General features: G+C 35.5%; 3 protein-coding genes across 6 annotated transcripts in view; 2 read left to right on the top strand and 1 right to left on the bottom strand.

Moving 5' to 3' along the window:
* The window catches only part of dpr12 (defective proboscis extension response 12), a 175,993-nt gene that overhangs the window by 110,014 nt on the left and 45,396 nt on the right, over positions 1 to 20,583 (bottom strand). The window lies entirely within an intron of this gene.
* On the top strand, positions 2,130 to 3,504 carry LOC136774277 (chymotrypsin-2-like). The gene is made up of 6 exons (XM_066728465.1): positions 2,130 to 2,218; positions 2,343 to 2,413; positions 2,497 to 2,733; positions 2,840 to 2,953; positions 3,054 to 3,206; positions 3,284 to 3,504. The coding sequence occupies exons 1-6, from the start codon at positions 2,170 to 2,172 to the stop codon at positions 3,437 to 3,439; spliced, it is 780 nt and encodes a 259-aa protein (XP_066584562.1). The 5' UTR covers positions 2,130 to 2,169; the 3' UTR covers positions 3,440 to 3,504.
* LOC136774334 (chymotrypsin-2-like) lies at positions 4,990 to 7,054 on the top strand. 2 transcript variants are annotated; one of them, XM_066728558.1, is made up of 6 exons: positions 4,990 to 5,175; positions 5,514 to 5,584; positions 5,664 to 5,900; positions 6,003 to 6,116; positions 6,328 to 6,480; positions 6,555 to 7,054. In XM_066728558.1, the coding sequence occupies exons 2-6, from the start codon at positions 5,561 to 5,563 to the stop codon at positions 6,711 to 6,713; spliced, it is 687 nt and encodes a 228-aa protein (XP_066584655.1). In that variant the 5' UTR covers positions 4,990 to 5,175; positions 5,514 to 5,560; the 3' UTR covers positions 6,714 to 7,054. The 2 variants fall into 2 exon arrangements, with proteins under 2 accessions (XP_066584655.1, XP_066584654.1); XM_066728557.1 differs by having other exon boundaries at positions 4,990 to 5,584.

Genomic DNA, 20,583 nt, shown 5'->3' with positions numbered 1-20,583 from the left:
GATTGAGTTTTCAACAGCTACGAAACTTTTCCTCAGACTCTGCCCTTTTCTACTTAGCTATTTCCTGATTGTCTATATACTGTACTGTAACGATATTTATGCCACTTTTCTACCTCTCTTGCCTTCCCTCTTATTTCCTCCTCGTTCACGTGGAAATAAAGAGTCTCGTTTGAACGAGGCAACGCTTTTGCGAGGCTAATGCGAATTAAAAGAGTGGAAAAGTATTGTATGGGTTATGATGGACTTATGGAGATAATGCAAATTAGGAAAATCATAGAGGTCAGCTTATAACTAGAGGGGAACTGCAGTATACGACTGACGCGAATCCCGGAAACTCCAATTGTAACTGGAGCAAATGGAGAAAAATAGGAGCACCGAGATTGGCGCGTATACAAATAAACGCGAAAAAAATATGTAAATAATGTAAGGGTAAACAGTGGTACAAATTGAGAAAATTTTATTTTGTAACTTGAGAGTGGGTGCTTGAGGGAGAAAAATTGTAGAGAGTACAAGGATCGTTAGGGCGTATGTAAATAAATGCGAGCAAATGTAAGCAGTAATAACGAAAAAAGAGGATGTGTTGTGTAAATAGCGAAAATTGTATTGTAATTTTAGTCGGAATTAATTAAAAAAGAGTAAACGGAGCGTAAATATTATTGAAGCGATTGAATGTTGTTAATTTGAAATGAAAGAGATGGAGAAAGAGACGTTTGAATGATGATGAATGAAAAGAGTGCTCGCTACAAAAATTTGTCTGTTTTAATAAGGATGACGTTTCTTTTTTGAGAGATAATCGAGTCTTTTTATGCACGCAAGAGGACGCTCCACGCTCTTCTTAATAGTCATTCGAATAAAAGTCTAGTACTTTTTACACATGCGCGAGTTCTATGGAAGAAAAGAACGCGATCAATGCCTTTAGGGGTTTAATGAGAGTGTGCCAATAGTACCGTATTTGAAATAAATAAGCTTTATATCTGTCCCCCCTATCTCAACCCACATATGAACCAGAAAACCTAGACTGTGCCCGATTTCCATGACTCCTCCCATATTTATGACATTGCAGCCCTTTCGAAATTTGCGCCATGGTGTTTCTCGTATTCGTAACATACTCCCTTTCAAATTAGCGCCATATTCACAGACCACACTACACCAATGAGATTATGTATCCATATTACCTGTATCTGATATGAAAAGTAATAAAAGAGAATAGTATGAGATATCTCCGGACTGCATTCTTACACATGGCTAAATTTTGCAGTATGGAAAATAGTATGGGCTCTGGTGCGGGAAATAGTATGGTGAAATGGTATGGGAAATAGTATGGAAGTATAATCTAGGAATGTAGCACATGCCAGATCATCTATTCCAGTGTCTTTAGGTACTTTAGTAAATCTGGTAAAGAGTCCAGGAAAGACTATCTACCATACTATATTTTTTAAGCAAGATTTGATTATGTTTTCATCTATTTCCCTAAAAATTTAATCAATTTTTTAGAATATTTATATTTCTAATAAAACGATTACCTGATTTTAAATGAAGTTCAATTACTACTTCTATTGACTTCTACCTATTCTATTATACATACAAATTCTCTCTATATCTCTCTTATCAATCTTTATTTATTTTTTAACTTTTAAAGCACTATATTTGATATATCCTACTGATAGTTAAACAGTAAACATTGTTTCTTCAATCAATGAAAGGAAGCTGAATTTTTCTGCAAATCGTAAAATCTCTGATTAACTTATGATTGTATCTTAATGATAAAAATAATTTTTAATTGTTGCTCTGCAAACAGATATTAAAAGTTTCACATTAACGATAGATACTATATTTCACAGAAGCCAATTATCAGTTGATTATTTCTTATCTAGTTTCGGGATAAATTTAAAGGATTTTCAAAAATATTTACAATTACAACAAAATAATTATTTGCTTTCAAATATTGCTTAATAACTACTTATAATAGTTTTCATCCCATTGATATTAAGTGATTAAACAAAGTTTTATAAATAAAAGATAAGAAAAGATGACCGAACAAGTGATCATTATATCCAATATCAGCATTAGCAATTTTGACGACATATTGACACTATACAGAACTGATATAAATTTATCGCCTCTGCGTGATAGTAACAGTTTTCTTCCATCCTACATACCTGACTGATCATGACAAACATTGTTTTCTGTCTTTTGGTTTTAGTTGCGGCTTCACAAGGTATGTAAATTAAAGAATTTAAAAAGGTTAAATAATAAATTTCTCTCTTCCCAGCTTTCAGTAGTTTTTATATATCTCTATATTTTGTCGAACATCAATAAATTAATTTGTAATTTATTTCAAGCCTTACCAAATAACCTAAAATCAACAAACAGGAATAGACATGATGCAGAAGCATTTGAATTTCCATTTCAAGTACGTATTATTATATTTTTATGCGAATTACTAGGCTTATATAAAGAAAACCTTATAATTATTATTAATTTCCTATTTTATAGATATCACTTCAAGACAAACAGACCTATTTCCATTTTTGCGGAGGCACGGTTATAAATAAAAAATTCGCCCTTACCGCAGCACATTGTGTAAATGATAAAAAAGCATCCGATGTTTTAATCATAGCTGGAGTTCTTAACAAACAATCTTTTGTCTATTCCCGTGAAATTTATCAATTTATTGTTCATGAAGAGTTTAATCGAGATGGCCAATGGGGTAATGATATTGCTATAATAGAAGTATGTATTCTAATTACACACTTATTGTTTCATAATTCCGTTTACCAAACCTACAGTTTCAATATGAGTAAAATGAAAAATGGAATTATGTATATTATTTATATAGTTGGATACCTATTTTGAAATAACACCAAGGATTGGAGACGTTCGCTTACCAAGCAAAAACGACACTTTTGAGCTTAAAGATACATACGTTCTTTCTGGTTGGGGAACGATTCGCGTAAGTTGCCTTTTCGGTTGAAAGGCATGTAATACTATAAGTCTTTCGAGGTTTTATACTAAGATCTATAAAACGAGTTTTTTCTGTTTCTTTAATACAGGGACACCCACAAATAAATGATATGCTACAACGGACAGAGCTAGTTTTAACTGAACAGGGCTATTGCAGACAAATGTATGATGAACTTAAAATAAATGTTTCTGATACCAATATTTGCGCTTTGGATCCCGAATCTGCGAAAGCAGCTTGCTACGTAAGTCTAAATATATTTATTTTAAAATGTACTTTATTATTATTGACACACGTGTTTCTAATTCCTTAATTGAATAGGGAGACGACGGTGGTCCCTTGACCAGAAACGGAACTCTCGTTGGTGTTCTATTATTTGCTGTAGGTTGTATTGAGACAAAGTATCCCATTTTATTTACTAGTGTATTGCCTTATTTAGACTGGATCAAAAACAATACGTATTGTAATATTTGTTAATTACGAGAATTTATGTCTATATGTATAACAAATAATACTAAAAATACATTTACGTATATACCTTTTTTTATATCTTAATTCAATAAAAAAAACCACAGCTGTGATTAATTACAAAAATACATGTTATTTTTCCAACGAGAGAGGCTCGGCTAGAACTAATTCATCATACTAGTAAAATCCTACAGGTATTCTAGTTGCTTCCTCCATTCCTCTATTAAAATAGTTTGACATGAGTGCTATTGATTATTACCTGACTGATGGATGCAATTTATTTTGAAAATTTACTTGTTACGGTGTTGATTATATGTATTACTAAAGATAATAACAAGATCAGTCTAGAGATCTAAATGATCTTTTGGGATTACGTATTAATCTCGGTAATATAATGAAACATGTTAATTCTACATGTTTTGTATTTCGTTGTTTTTCTGAATAAATATAAAAAGGAAAAATGTATAAATTATTGTTTTTTTTTGTTTTTTTTTAATGACTTAACCTATTTAAATGAAATTTTGACATATTATAAAAGTAAGTATAAAGAGTGTCTTTTTTGCACAGACTTATTCCAAATGTAACATTTTCTTTTCAGATAATCTAAAAAATTCTAAAGAAATGAATATGCATTGTATAAGAAACCCATTTTAGTTCTTAATTTTTTATTAGTAATATACCTATATGTATATATATTTGACAAGGGAGTATAGTATAGGAATTCTGGACACTCTGTGTGTCTTGGCTAAACTTTCTAGTATGAGGAATAGTAGAAGGGAATACTATATGAGCTCTGGTATGGGAGATAGTATAGGAATATAGTATAAGAATTTAGCATGTGTCAAATCGTAAATCCCTGTGTTTTTTGCTACTCGTCAAATAGTGTCGAAATAACTATTTGATATATTATATTTTTTCTGGTAGAATTGATTGTTTTTATCTATAGTTTCAGCATAAAATGACAAATTTTCCGGAATACCTATAAAACTATGAAACGATATTCTGCTTTCAAATGATATGAAATTATTAAGTTTCGCACATTAAAATAATAAATATTTTATCATTCATTATTTATGTTTTAAATCCTTATTTTTGCATCCCAATGATAGTTAAATCAATAAAATAAAGTTTCTTTTTAACAGAACATAACAAAATTGAATTTTTCCGCAAATCGTAAAATCTCTTCTAACTACAAGTTCTCATTGTATCTTACATCCGCACATGTAATTTTTAACTGTTACCATGCAACAAGATATTAATAGCTTCATACTGTTCGTTAACGGATTTCGTATGCTTATCAATTGATTGTCTTTATCTAGTTTCTCTTGAAATATGAGCGTTCAACTAACCCACACTGCTGGACGCATGCGCGTGACGTTCCTTTCTGGTTATGTATAATTTAGTACATACGAGGTAACAAGTAATATCGAGTCGTGCAGACTCGATATAATGTATTATTCGCGCACGCGCGGGTTACAATTAAAATATTAAAAGTATTAAATACAACGCAGTAATAGTATCAGTTTCTTAGTGCTTAACCTATGTGAACTCTAATAGTTTCAAGATAAATTGATAAGTTTTTCAGAATATTTCTATATAATTACAATAAAATGATTAGATATATCTGCTTCCAAATGCTGTGTAATTACTAATTCTATTAGCTTTCATTTATTCGAATAAAGAACTTTTATATCAGATTTTATTTATATTTCAATTATTATTGCATTCTACTAATAGTTAAATCAGTAAGTAAAGTTTTGCAGACAAAACATAAGAAAAGATGGTGGACCAAGTTATTACGTCTAATGTCGGCACAAGCAGTGTTGATAATATATTGAAAATATAAAAAACTTATACAAGTATACCGCTTCGACGTGATTGTGACAGTCTTCTTTTTTCTCCACATCTGATTGATCATGAAAAATACAGTTCTCTGTCTTTTAGCTTTATTGACGGCTTCACAAGTTATTTAAATTAATCGTATTAAATAATTAAAGAATAAAAATGTATTTCCAACTTACCGATAGCTTTTATACCGATATATCTTCAGATGTCAATAACTTAATTTGTAATTTACATATAGCTGTATACAATGACGTAACCCTTAACAGTTGGAATGAACGAAATGTAATGTCGGGCCAAATATCATTTCAAGTATGAATCACTGTATTTTTATACCAATCATCAATCTATAAGAAAACTATATAATTATTACAAATTTTGCATTTTGTAGGTAAAACTTCTGGTTAAAGTCACAAAGTTCCACTTTTGCGGGGGTTCGGCTTTATATGGAAATTATGTGCTTACTGCAGCACATTGTGTAAATGATAAAAACGCAACCGATATTATAGTCATTGCTGGAGACATTATTAATAAGAAAAGAATTTTTTCGCATGAAATTGAAAAAGTTATTATTCATAAAGAGTTCAACCGTGATGGCCATTGGGAGAACGATATTGCTGTATTAAAAGTAAGCATTTTTAATTATACATTTTCTTAATACTTCTGTTTACTAAATCTGTTAGTTTGTTATAATGATGATAAAAAACGAAATTGTATCTATCTTTTACAGTTGAAGATGTATTTCGAACTAACACCGTGGATTAAAAAAATTCGCCTGCCGAATGTAAACGATTCTTATAACCCTAGCAGTACATTTGTTATTTCTGGTTGGGGAGGTAATCACGTAAGTTGATATTTATAGTTGGAAAATATGAAATACTATAAGTCTCCAAGCTTTACACAATGTGGGAACTTGATTTAACGACTGATTGGTTAAATTAAATTCGTAATATCGCTGTCTAGTTTCTGTACTTTACATTAGCATGGAAGGGATGGTTGAATTTCCTAAAGTATGCTAGGGTGTGAAAAAAATGTTTCTTGCTTATTTACTATAGGGACAATTATCTATGATTAATACTTTCCAACAAGCTGAATTACTTATAGCTGATCAGAGCTATTGCGAACAAGTGTATGGGATGTTTGGCATAAATATTTCTGATAAAAATCTTTGCGCTTTTGATCCTCAATCCCCAAGAGGACCTTGCCACGTAAGTCAAAATATTTTAATTTTAAAATTTCTTTTATAATTATCAGCTTTTATTTATTTTGTTTAATTTAATAGGGAGACGATGGTGGTCCTTTGAGCAGTGACACGGCAGTTGTTGGTATTCTGTCTTTTGTCGTAAGTTGTGTTGAGTACAAATATCCCGCTATATTTACTCGTGTATTGTCTTATCTCGACTGGATCGATGAGAACACTACTGATGGTCGACTTTACTAAGGATTTTTAAAGCATTGTAAAGAAAGAATTAATAACGACCCTATTGCTTTTTTCTACTAATAGCGTTATATTTCAAATTCATGTCTGTGTTATATACCCGAAATTCTTTACAATTATCTAGGTTCCTTCCTGCCTTAACTTTCCATCAATTTAAAGAATTTTAATCAATGGTAAATTCCCGAGTGACTATAAGATTAACTTTTTGTTTCTTCACAAATCTTCATATTCATTTTATTCAACTTTCAAAAAGATGGTAATGATAATTATACATACATTAATAAAAATGAAATACGTTGGTCCTAGAAGTATTAGAATTTTATCTTGTTTCTTGAATAAATAAAAGAAAATGCAAAATTAAACAGTATTTTTTCTCAAAAAAGTGGTTTAATCTATTTAAATGGAATTTTAAAAGAATATAGAGGAATAGATGGAAGAGCATATTTGAAAAAATAATTCTTCATAATCTTTATAATTTATCACTAAATGCAAATCTAAAATTATTATTTTATTATAAAGACTTATAGTCTCTTTGTACCATTATGGTATTTATTTTTTCCAAAATAACTTTATGTAATTATGAAACATTATTGTTCGAAAGTTTTATTTCTTTAGTTGAACACACTTTGTAATGTGTTATAATTACACAAATTTATAATGGAAACAAGACATTTCATAATGTGTACAAAGAGACTTGAAGTTTTTATGGTAAAATAAAACTCTTGGATTTGCATGTAAAAGCAGTAAATTTTTTCTCATTGTTAACGTTCTAAACCAACAGTGAATATCTTTTAATGTCTTTTTCTATTTCGAATAAGCTCTCAAATCGTTAAATTGATGAAAAAGGTACACTAAACTGAAAAATAGCTTTAATTCAATGCTCATATCTTTGAAGGTTTAAAAAAGCAGAAACAAAACATTTTAGTAATTATAATTGCAAATAACACAAAAATCCTGTAAATTTTTAGTTATCTTGTATACTTTTTTAGATTGGATGTTTTATATATAAATCGTATAATATACGAAGTTTTATTTATCTCCAGAATTGTTATTATAACATATTTCAGAGCATATTGAGCATATGAATAAAATTTTCCAAGAATAACGTATTATAATTGCATAATTTACAATATATGAAAGCATATTTTTTTATTAAAATAAAATTGTCGACTTTATATTTAGTCTTTCGATGATAATGAGGCACACACAAGTCATGCTGATAAAAGCAATAATTGTTATAAATCTATTCACTCAATCCTTTATTTTGCAAACTCACATTGAAGTGTATAAGTATAGAAACATAGAAATGACTTTCCTTAGACATAAGTTCCGTATGATCTATTTTACTTTTACTATTTAATGATGTCCTGGTTTGTATCATAAAAAAACAAATTTTAAAATGTATTTTTTAATTTTTAATCCTGGCGAATCAATCTCGGAATTAAAGTTAGAAAAAGTGTAGCGTGCCAAGAAAATAATTACACATTCAATAAGTTTTCACGAAGTCAATAATAAGAATGGCAATTTAATAACAAATAACTGAAAGCACTGTTTTGTTGAAATCTAATCTGTCCACTATTCTAACATTACTATCGTTAGTCAGCTCATTAAGCCAGAACAAATCTTTGCTTAACATTCTCCCTCTAAGGTTTTCCCTGCTCCGTATACTCATATATGTATGCACACACCTTAGAGGTTCCATCCCAGAGTCACCAATACATTTCCACACTCTGTGTCACACAGAGGTGTAAATGGGGAGCTGCATATGTGGATGAAAAAGTACAGCTAGTCAAATCGTTTGGTGGCTTTGTATGGTTAGTCGAATGTGTGTGATGAGGAGGGGGGATTACACTTGCAGGGTTAGGGGAACATTTACAGAAAGGGAGACAGACACATTTGTATGGAAACAGATACTAGCACACGTCTGCAGATCCGTCTCAATGATGATGAGAAACGAGAGTCTCTTATGGTTCGTTCCTCGAAGACCCTTCAACAGATTTGACACTTGTAATTCATGCTCCTCCCCACAAAGTAAGCCACTTTTCCAACGTGTATTCCGGATTTAATTGGACTTCGCAAAGAAGAAACGCGAACCGTTTAAATTCTCTGCCTTTAATAATTACCGCTTCGCATCCTCCAAGGATATGGATGGAATCGCTGCGGGGGTGACGTGGGGGAAAAAAGAAATCTTTACCAGGGGATGAAAAGGTCAGATGGGAGTTAAGATACAAGATCCATGATCTGGAAGAATCTAATATCGAAAAGGAAATTTGATTTAAGAACCGTATTACCAAGTGGATCGAAGACCCGATATAAACTCCTATATGCCTTTTTTCCATCTTCATTTTTTTTTTCAAAATAATCTTGATTAGCTTTTCGAAGATGCAGATGTTCCACGCGAGTGATTAATCTTTGCAGTTTGTTTTATTGGTATAGTAGTGATTGAATTGTGTAGCAGTATCAGAATATATCTGAATGTCAGTGATGCTATTAATGAAAAGAATGAGATCAAAGGTATTGCTCATTTTGGATTCCATAAAACAATTAGGATCTCATTTCAGCACTTTGAGATAGGCGATTAGAACAAAAATAATAAGAAAGAAGAGGAGTCTGATCAAACATCGACGACACACAAGAATATCGCGTCTTGATAGGAAGAAAAGTTGGGTGAAAAAGTTTTTTGACGAGTAGATATAACCACTTAGTCCACCTGCGGGTAGTGCTGGGATGGAAAAGTTGGAAAACGGGGTGAAAATGAGGTACTCCTGCCCCCGGAATCGCCTTAACAGATACGCACAAACTTTTACCTCCCTTCAAATTCTACCATAATCTTCCAGAGAAAACCACATTGCGATATTCTGAGGCGTCGCCACATAATTCTTCATTAATGACATCGACTATCGTCGACAAAAATCTACAAATTAATATTGGCAGCCAGAATGACCCCTGATTACCCACTTAATCCATATGGCTTATAAACAGGAATAAAAAGAATAGTAGAATATTAATGTGATATTTTTAACGATGGCAATTATTTTTTCGTTTTTAAATCTCACTATTTTTACGCTTTAAACGAATTTTTTGAGCCTTTGGACGCCAAGCGGATGGGCGTGGCAGGATTGCGTTAATCTTTCTAATTTGTTTCAACCCTGTATCCAAAATCTGATATTTCCAAGAGAGCGAGCAAGAATAAAAAGTATCCGTAATTATTATTCGTTAAAGTTCGTTAATGATGATAATAAGGAGAGAATACTTCCCACTTTGTTCAAATTTTCTTGGTAATAAGTTCACAGTTGCAAAGCGTCGAATACAACTTTTAGCTTTATTATAATTATCAAAGCTATTACATTGTCCATACTTTATGCAATGGCTACATTTGTTTCAGTTTATCTTTTATACAGGTTCTATAAATCAATATTTCACTTTTCTAAAGAAATGTTCGGGTTAAGTGGAATAAGTCAATCAATTTTTCTCCTTCTTTTTCTACGAAGAACGACTTCACCTATACATATATTATTCATAATTTCTTATTCCAGATGATATCATAGAATTTTTTTCAGTTATAAAAGCTTCTGGATAGCTCATACTTTAAGGATTAAATTTCGTCTTATTAATGTCACACGAATTTAAACCTTCTTAAATCTTTAATGGACTTTAATTGAAGGTTTCTGAGAGATTTTACAGAACATTTTGTAGTAGCTCTGCCAAGCAAGGTAAGAAAAATTCTTCAGTGCGAAACAATTAATCCTTACTTTCAGTTTTACAGCGTCATTTTTTACTCACTAAGGGTTTGTGTTAATAATAAATTCCACAGTAGTCATTTTTGGACCATATCGAAACTATATAACTACGGAATATCCTTATACTTTGAGATACTTTTTTTTTAAATGTATTATGTACTTATTTTATTCACAGATAATTTAGCTTTCAAACATCATTTGCTAATTTTAAATTGGTTTAGTAAGTTAGAAAAATGTTTGTATTTATAAAATATAACAGTTTTCCAAATAAGAACACAAATTAACTGTGAAATTCACCAAATAGTAATAATATATAATTATATAAAATAACTTTTTAATTTTTTCTAGTACAATAATAATAACTTCATCAGATTATTAATAAAAATCAATAATGGAACACTATCAGCATAAAGACATAAGCTTCAGGATAAAGTCTCTAAAAACAAGCAACCAAAAAAAAATAAAATCTTTATCTTTTTTCGATAATAACTTAAGTTCATTTGTTCAATATTATGCTAAACATTTTATAATTCCGTGTCTCTTGATATTAGTTTGTTCCAAGGTGCAAAATATCCCAAGGTACAAGAATCTCCTCTACAGATTGTATGACAGTTTTATTGCTCTAGCTGCGCACGGTCCAATCATTATATAAAAACAAGCAATTTTGATCCAAGAATATTAAAATTTTCAACATGTTTTCCCCTTCATTCACCATCCACTTCGAATTGGTTCTTTTTGACTTTTTTACTCAATATTATCTCGTCCATCCATACATTTCAGATTGACCATTATTCAAATGACATCTCGTATATGTATTGTTTTTCTGTTACATCTAAAACCATTGACATTTGACGAGACATTGTTTAGACACCTCCACTTACGCTCTGCAGCGAAAATTATTCGAAAATTCTTTTCAAGCTCACCTCCATTCAACAGCGATAAATAAATTGAGACTGCGAATTTATGGAATTTTTACTCTTCGCTCGTCACAAATCACTATTTGCTCTAATATTTTACAGTTTAATAAAGTTTTTTGTTCTTCGTCGAGAAAGCAAATTGGTTCTTTATGGACAGTTTGTATATTTGTAGAGAATTTCCTTGAAATTCCTCTGTTCAATAATTTCAAGAAGCCGAGCCTTCTCTCTGAAAAGGGTATGATATCGGTGTCGCTGCGGAACTTAGATAATATTTGAAGATTATCGTTAATGTCCCAGCTGGGAGTATGTCTTTTTATTTTGGAGTTTCTGTGGCTTGGAAAAGACTGGCAAAGTTTTAAGTACGTCCTCGAAGCTTTCTGTGCTGTAGCTCGTTAAAAAAGTTTGACTTCCTGTAGAAAGGGTCCTTGCACACCTTATACACTTTGCTAGAGATATCCCACGTAGTACGACCCTAGTGTCCAACACTCAAATATTAATTTTCATTAACTATACAAACGGAAAATCAAGCAGATCTTCAAAATACGGAGCAAACAACATAAAAAGCTCTTGCTACCCTAAATGGTTTTTATCCTCGTAATTAATTTTCCACCCTCGGGATAAATCTAATAACCGACCAACGACATTTCCCTCTTTCTCTCTTTCCCTCTCTCTCTTGGTTTCGCTCTTCCCTTTTTGTTTAAATAATTAGTGAGTGACGAGATTGCCGAATGCATTCACGTCAGCACCTGGGCGAAAAGTTTTTTGCGATGACTCCGTAATCGCAGATTTAATTAAATAGGGGAGCAGTTTGCGGATGTTTTCGCAAATGTGGAACGTTAACAGTTTTCCACGGTACCTCGTGATTATCCGGAATATCAGAAAGCTCATCATAAAACTAGTATACACCTAGAATAGGATAGTAGAATCCATGTTCTAATAACGCTTCGAAGCAAAATTAGACCGCAACTTGTTTTTGCAACGACAGCTTCGAGCGCTTTGTTTCTCGTGTTAAATCCTGGACCCCTCCCTCCCTTCCCCTTTCTCTCACCCTCTCTCATAATTTGTTAACTCACTAATGAAACAAATAATCGAGCAACTTTCCTGATTACCAATGAATTCCGCTCATCAAGTAAGACTATAATCGACCTACGCTTCATCATCTGCCAGCTTCATTAATATTATTTCGATCATTAACTCTTTACTGTTCCAAGCAATTAGTTGGACAAGTATTTACTTATGGAGAATTAATTTTCACCGAAGAATTGATCGATGAATTTTGACCTTGGCCATTGAATGGAGGTATATGAAAAACAATGAAGTGAGGTTAAGCTTAATGGTGGATAATTATTAAGGCCGGATGAGAGGGCGAGGGAGGGACGAGTGTGCACGTGGGTGATGCGAGGGATGGCTTGATGTAGTCATGCCGATAATTGCATGGCTATTGTCCTTTAGGCTGTATCCTAGTTGAAGCCTATTTTACTGCTGGACAACAATGTCATTGTAATAATGATAGGTATGACAAAGGCCGGAAACTGGAAGAGAGTGGCGCAAGGGGCTAACGCAGGGTCCCAGGCTACTTCCCTCTTCATAAAGCACTACACATTCGGTAAACATTTGCACTCGTATAGGTATGGTTGACTGTCGAGTCCTCTGCAAGCAGCCACGCATTATGGCAGAGTCCAACAATTTCCAGCATTCAAGTTGCTTGACTTAACGTCGTGCATTACTCTAGATGTTTATCTGGTCCCATAACCAGACTACCTAATTGTTCCCCATGTCTCTCGTATTAAACCGTCACTCTTTGCCTCTCCTCCTTTACATACTAATCACCCCCCCTAATCTCTACGTCCCATATCCAATTTGTTCATCTACCCAAACTCCATTCTTCCTTACCACGTTCATCAATTCGACCCAATTCCAACCATCCGATTCATCGAGTTATCTCAGCCTCCCCCCTCCCCTCCCCTTTAATTAGCGAAGCTAAAAATTGTGCACCTTTTTACAATCAACCCCCCGTTTCTTAATCTTTTCTTAGAAAATTCTCCTGGAATTTTTTCATAAAATGCATTATCAAGCTTTCGAGGGATTCCGTTCATAGAATTTTCCATGAAACTAATAAGTGAAATTCGTGGCTTGGCAGCTCTCCTACATTGTTTCGCAAAAGATGCAAAGCAATGTTGCAGCTGAGAATCAGCTGCTGCGCACAGAAAATAATTCAAGTAGCGATATGCTGGAGGATTGTACCCAGAAAATCCCAGTCGACTAGTGGGAATTTTTTGATACACAGAATTCTGCACGAAAAAGAGAGAGAGAGAGAGAGAGAGAGAGAGAGATACGCACATGTGTGTGTGTGTGGCCCTGTATGGAAAGAGTGGACCTTCGGTTGGAATCAAATAAATCCAGCTTTTCCTTATGCATGCATAATTTGCCAGTGAAAAATAATCAATGAGCACTGATTGTAGATCATCTTTAAATAAAACGCGACAACAAAGTATAATTTAAAAATCCATAATACTTATCACGCAAGGCGGTCTTGAAATCCGAACATTGATACTAGTTTCATTCAAGGTTGGAAGGAACGAGTAATTTCTCATTCGTCAGGATTATATTGAAGGTTGAAGTCACCGCTACGAGTGGAAAAGAATAACGTTCCGGATAAATCCTTCCAAATCAGAGTTGATCTCTCCAGACTTTTCTTTCAATTCCATCATTCGAGAAAGATTCTTTTCGTGAGATGCATCGAAATAAATACAAGAGTTGGCGTGGTAGAATATTTCGGACCAAGAGAGGGTTGGAGAAAGAAACTTGTAAGAGGGTGGGGGGAAAATAATAAGTGCATTCTGAGGTTGGTAGGTTTCACGGGCACGTAGGGCCAATTTCACGGCACACCTCGAGCTCCAGAGAAAACTCACCCCCTCTAAAAGAGTACGTGGCTGTTGGAAATTCCAAACAACTTCTAGCAACATCCCCCCCCCCCTCCTTTTTTACTCCTTGTTGTTGCGACTAAACAATAGATAAGACTTATTATATATATGTGAAATCTGGTTAAAAATAAAATCATAGATTATAAGCATCGATAAATCTTGTGCTATTAATAGAGTAGATTTCTGAAGATGGAAAACTGAAATCATTAAATTGATCGCGGGCCTTTTAATGGGAGAAGCGGGTAGTTGGCTCCTGATGGTGGAGGGTCGAGCGTAGTATTCAGCAGAGTGAAAGGCTGTGAAATATATCGAGCACGTGTATAGAAACCGGTGACGGATTAGCGAATGTTACCTCACGGAAGAGGACATTTCCTCTTTCGAAAACTTGAAGAAGGGCTGGTATGTGGAAGGAAAGAGAAGGAGAAGTGGAAGGGGTGGTTGAAAGGGAGAAGGGTACATAGAAATCACCGTCAGAAATGGCTTGGCTTATTTCTCTCGAGGATATGACATCGATATATGCTCATAGATGAAGATAGCACTGGGGGTGAGAAAGGAGCTAAGAAAAAGGGGAGAAAAGTAGTGGGGGAGGTTTGAATATAGAAAGGGATGGAGAAATATCAAAGCGCAGACGGGAAGTTCTCTTTTGTTAGCCTTCGATGGCTGCATAAATATTAATATGGCTCAGATTATCACGGAATACTTTCATATGTATAGCATCATCCCTCCTCTTTTATTTCCCTTTCAATCCTCTTCGCTCGCTATTATGGATACTGCGCTTAGACTGCCATGGATTTCCTTGCAGTGTTGAAAATCGGAATTTCCGGTTTTATTCTCTCCAGAAATGAAGCGTGGAATTGATAAATAATTTGAAGGAGACGGAGAATTAGCAAATTGATTAGTTTTTAACGCGGGAAAAACGCGCGGAATTCTTTGGAAAGCGTCAAGCGTTTTGTATTGAAAAATGAGGAAAGCGTAAAAGCGTGTAGGAGTGAAAGGGGATGGCAGCCGTGTCATTTCCGGCCTGACTGGTTCTTCAATCAGGACTGGCAGTGATGTTTCTGTAGCTATAAGCCGCCACACGGATTGGAGAGGAGAGCGCGTGAAGTTTTTACGGAGCGAATTTGTTTTCGCAATCATCCATTTTGTTTCTGTAGTAGTAAAGTCGACCATTGTTCCGCCGGCCAGCGAAATTCGCCCGAACGCTTTATCAATCGCTCCACCGCTTTCTCGAATTTACCAGAAGCAAGATTGGCTCGTGAGATTAGCAGCTTGATCGAGCAACCATCGAACAGCTTGGGAAATAAAGAAAAACAGCTTCCATTTCACAAAAGGCCTTTTATATCGTTTCTTGGTTGTACTTTGCCTCGCTTTTTCCTGCTCGACTGGAAAAGTTCGACGTTCCCTTCGATTATAATGTAAAATCGAACTGATCCACTCCGATCAACCAAGTCATTGACGAGAGAATCGATTCGATACGTACATCCCGAAAAACAAAACACGGCAGCACTTTTTCTGCACGAAGAAATATAAATCAACGTTTATACGTGTTTTGGAATCGTTTAAATTTCGAATCTCCGGTGTTCTGTAGTCTAGCTTAATGGAACGGAGTACAGCAAGTTAGAATGATGGAGTCGAATAGGAATATCAGATATTTCAAGGATACCGCGTCATAAAAGCCAATTGAGAGCTTTCGATATAATAATAATTTCATTGCCCTTTAACCACTCCGATCCAATTCATTTTCTCAGACAGGTGTACCATTCGTGTAATTTCTCCTAATAATATTATACCATCCATTTCTCAAATTTACTCCTAATTTTTCTTTACTAATTTGTTCACTCTCCATTTTACCATTCCTTATCATTCACCCCTTTGATTCACGGAATCCGGAAATCCTTTTCCTCATTCTCATTTGGCATTCCATTCATTCTCGTTGCTCTCTTTAAATAAATAGAAATTCGCTAAAGACTATTTTTCAATTAAGCGCCGAGTACTTAGGAGCTTTCGGCCCTCGGGCTCAGCCTTCACTTTCAATATTCAGGTCTTCTGAATATTCATTTGGACTTGAATTAAGGGGAAATGAAATTACAGCTTTTAAATATTAATTTTTGTAAAATTCATTATTGATTTATCGTGGCGCGTACGGGAAAGTGCTGGGCAAAAGAGCCCGTAAAGGGAGGGTGGGGGTGGGGGTGGATAGGGACAGGGAGATAAACGTTGGGATAAAGGGGAGGAGGAGAAAGTTGAAGGCAAAAAGTTTCGTGCACTCTCTCCGCTTTTGCTGTGTTCGCACTTCGCGCTTCCCGGCGTCAGATAGCATTGTAGCCTGACGGTTAGCTACTAATTAAATAACGTTTTCATCGCAAACGTTAAAACTAATTTCACCTTTTCAACCACAGCTAACCTGCGCCATTGCGACCCCAAACTAAACAATCGTGCAGCATCGTCCACCATTAGTCGACCTCTTTTTACCTGCTCTGAAATAAACGAAAAAAAGAAACAGCAGAAGCGAGGAATGAATAAAAGCTAGCGACGACGAAGACGGTTGACAATGAACGACGGAAACTAGTAGTACGAGTCGACGTAATAGACGGCTACTGAATGGGTGACGGAATGAACGAGGAATAGGTTATAATGGATGATAAATAGAAACGTCCCAAATTTGATGAAATGGTATATTGTATGGAGTTTCATTCAGGGATCATAAAATTCAGAGTTTTCAAGATCCCTTGTCACACCCGTCCTTCCGTTGAGGGAAATCGTTAACGTTGCGAAATTTTTAACGAGCTACGCGATTCTTACCCCTTTGATAGGGCTTTCCCTAAGAATTTTGTAGCATACGGATAGACCAAGTACTCTTAGACATATTCCCTTGCTCGTACTCCGATTGGGATGAATATATGACAATGCTCGTTCGATATTTATCGCCCGTGGCTGAAAAGTCGTAAAAATTAACGACGACCGCTTTTATTAAGCCCACAATTCACTCGCAAGTCGTGTGCTGATTTTTCGCACCCTCCCCTCTCGTTTTCAACGACTCTTTACAATTAGGTTGATATTCGAGTCTTTCGCCAGAAATGGAGAATTTCCAGGATTTCAAGGATTTGTTGTTATTATAGTTGGATGTGCGTCGATGTGAAATTTCTGATCAGAGTGAAATACGACAGGGTTGGACTGATAAGTATCTGGAAGGCTGAAGGGTGAGTGGTTGGTGGTAAGAGGTCATGCTGAGGAAGGGATGGAGGGGGCCATGAGACGGAAGCAAACCGTGAATTAATGACGACTGCGCGTCCTGTGGGAGCGATAGCAAGGCCAGCAACTGCTGCTTGACTGTGTGCACGAGAGGATAGAAGGGAATAGCGTAGGATCTCCCAGAGTCGCCATGCGGATTACTTCGCGAGATAGAATTGCCCGATAGAGACCTGTAGCTATAACTGCTGCCTGACTCTTTCCTCTTCTTTACTCCTTTTATTTCGACCCACTCCCGATTCCCCCGTCCAGCCTTTGATAACTTTATCCTACTGTCCACCGTTGCCTCGTACCATCTTTAACAATTGATCTCGTGTACCTCCATCCAACGACAAAAATCCCTCTGCATACCCTTCCCTCGTTCTTCTACCGAAAAGACATCAAAAAATCGCTCCGTGCCAAAATCCTTAAACTCCATTCCTCGGCCTCTCTTCCTGACAGCAAAAAATCAAGTCCTAAGACTTTCTCGTGTGTATTATTTCGATTTTAAAGAAGCACTACCTCGAGACTACTTTTCTACTTATATGCCAATACCTGGTCTACCCTTAAATCTTCATATTCCCCTCATAACAACGTTGTTTATCTTGTATTTTGTTTTTGCTTTTAAAGTTTCGACGATTAATCATGATATTAATTATGGGCTGATTGAATAAGCTTGTAAAGCTATGGGGAATCTCCTATTTATTCCTCTGTTGTGTTTGGAAAAAGGTTTACCAATAAATCAAAGTATTTATGTCGATAACTGCACGCTAACGTCGATAATCCTGGCACAAGGGATAGGAAACCCTTAGCCCTTATCATTGACCGACAAAGACGTACGAGGGAACTTGCAAACTGGTGAGGCTCGTCTTGTAGCGTAGACGCTCGACCTAACCCAACCCAAAACCCACCCCTTAGCCACCTGCAGCCTATCTTTTTCCAAGCCACCCGGATCACGTCAGGATTGAAATCTCGATGAGGCTGGGCTCTAGCATTAATTTCGTATTATCCGCAAACAAGCGCATTATATTATTAATAATAAATTTATGCCCCATCTCTGTCTGCCTATAGCGTTCACCCTGCATCTACTCTCAGATTTCGCAAAACAGCAACAATGCTTCGCTTTAATGCTGATATTAATATGTGAAAATTCATCAATTTCATGAGAGTGCAATTTGATTACGGTCGATGCTCTTGCGGCTTAAACGTTTTTATGCTCTTGCCTGGTAATTAGGCCTCGGGAGTCTCCTGGGCTGATTGAATTAACGATCTCCGGATAAAGCTCGGACTTTGCTAAGAGAGTAAACATGAGGGAGAGAGGGGGGGGGGGGGGAGATGAGTAAAGAATGGCTGAACTATCGTAGGTCGCGTGACTCAATGCAAATCAATTCTGGTAATAATACTTTTTGCTCTCATTGGAAAAAGCATTCCTTTTAATAAACCTGCCTGCTTCATAGTACTGCGTAGCTTGATATCAATAATTTATCCTTTAATCCATTTTTACTTTTTTCTTCCATCATATTTGTCTCTGCGTCCGCTCTGGGTTTGATCAATCCTTTGCGTTCACCATAACTCCCCGGGACCCTCCTCCGTCACCCACGTTTATTCCATACACTTGACTGCAGTGATTACACTCAATCACAAGTCGATCGCTCCTGGATGTGAATCGCTAATCTGAAAAATATTCTTTCGCAAGGATAATCCTTGGTTCTTGGAAGGAGGTTGGATGAGAAAGGTTAAAGTTCGCCTAGCTGCAGCGAACATACCCTGATAAAGTATTATCATTCCACAAGTTTCCATGCAGGTTTCGTAATGAAATATTCAGTTCTTCGTAATCCCTATTCTAGCTCCTGCTACGATATTCTCTCCAGTCTGTCCTACAAAGATACACACACATATACAGTGGCGCGCGCGCATCAAGTTTTACACACACACACATACAAGTAAGACAAGGGTATATACATGTACATACATATATATCTGTGTATTTAAATATGCCTGTGTAGTCTTATCCCGCTTCAGAATAGCTACATTTCAGTTTACATCGAATAAAGCAAAATATCATACCTACCTAGCGTATCTCCGAAATAAGGAACAGACACTGGAAAACAAATTTTAAATTTTCCTCGGTCAATTTCTCGTGGAGCCCGTTACCGGATATATTTATATTTTCCGCTGCGTATAAACGTGGGGTAAAATGTAACGAAAGACTTGGCCTTATAACCATAAAGAATGGCTTGATAAATGTGCTTTTGTGTTTTTGGTTCATCCTTGACGTAAGAATCTTTTTGTTGCGGGGAAACGGATTAGGTATACAGCAACGAAATATCAATGTTTGCGACGTGGTTTAAAAAAGCCGACTTAAAGTTGTATATTAAGTTTTCGATGAAAGCAAGTTGGATGAATAAAAGAATGTAAAAAGAGCTGGGTATAATATATGTAATAATTCTGTTGCCCTCGAGAGCTCCAAGTATTTTACTTGAATGGTGGACATTCCTTTTATCAGGGGCAAACTGGATTCGAGCTTAATAAAAATTAGTCGTACCATCGCGATTACGGTCGTTAAGGTGTTCCTGATTTATATTAACGATAAAAAAAGAACCGCGTTGCTGCGTGACTATTCGTACTAGAACACTACGGATGACAATCTGTCCTTTTATTACAAGCGAGCACGTAACGTCCGCTTTTCAATTTCGCTTTCAACGATGGGTCACTGTCAGGTTAATCTTACTCGCCACCCCTGTGCACCTGTCTCGCCAATTATGACGCAATATCTCCAATTCAGTATTTTATGGCAACTGTTCGCGAATTCTGATGAAAAAGGTAAATGAAATATTAAGGGCAGCACTTTACCCGGCTGGGATATTCTATTGCTATACTACTGCAAGTTCACGTATTTTCCACGATTTTTTGAATTACATTTGATCGCGACTATGGAAAGCTACTTTTGTTTGCAAAAAGAAGTTTTCTGCTTAAAACCGGACCATTGATCGAACAGTAATTGTTCATTAAGGCGACAGGAATTCCAGCGGCGTGTATGGAAGGCTGGGCTTGGCAATTCGAT

The sequence above is a fragment of the Prorops nasuta genome, unplaced genomic scaffold (assembly GCF_024137725.1).
Source record: "Prorops nasuta isolate Cenicafe-Biocafe unplaced genomic scaffold, Cenicafe_Pnas_1.2 PNAS00006, whole genome shotgun sequence".
In the NCBI taxonomy this organism is placed as follows: Eukaryota; Metazoa; Arthropoda; class Insecta; order Hymenoptera; family Bethylidae; genus Prorops; species Prorops nasuta.
This window is presented reverse-complemented; position numbering and strand designations above follow the sequence as displayed.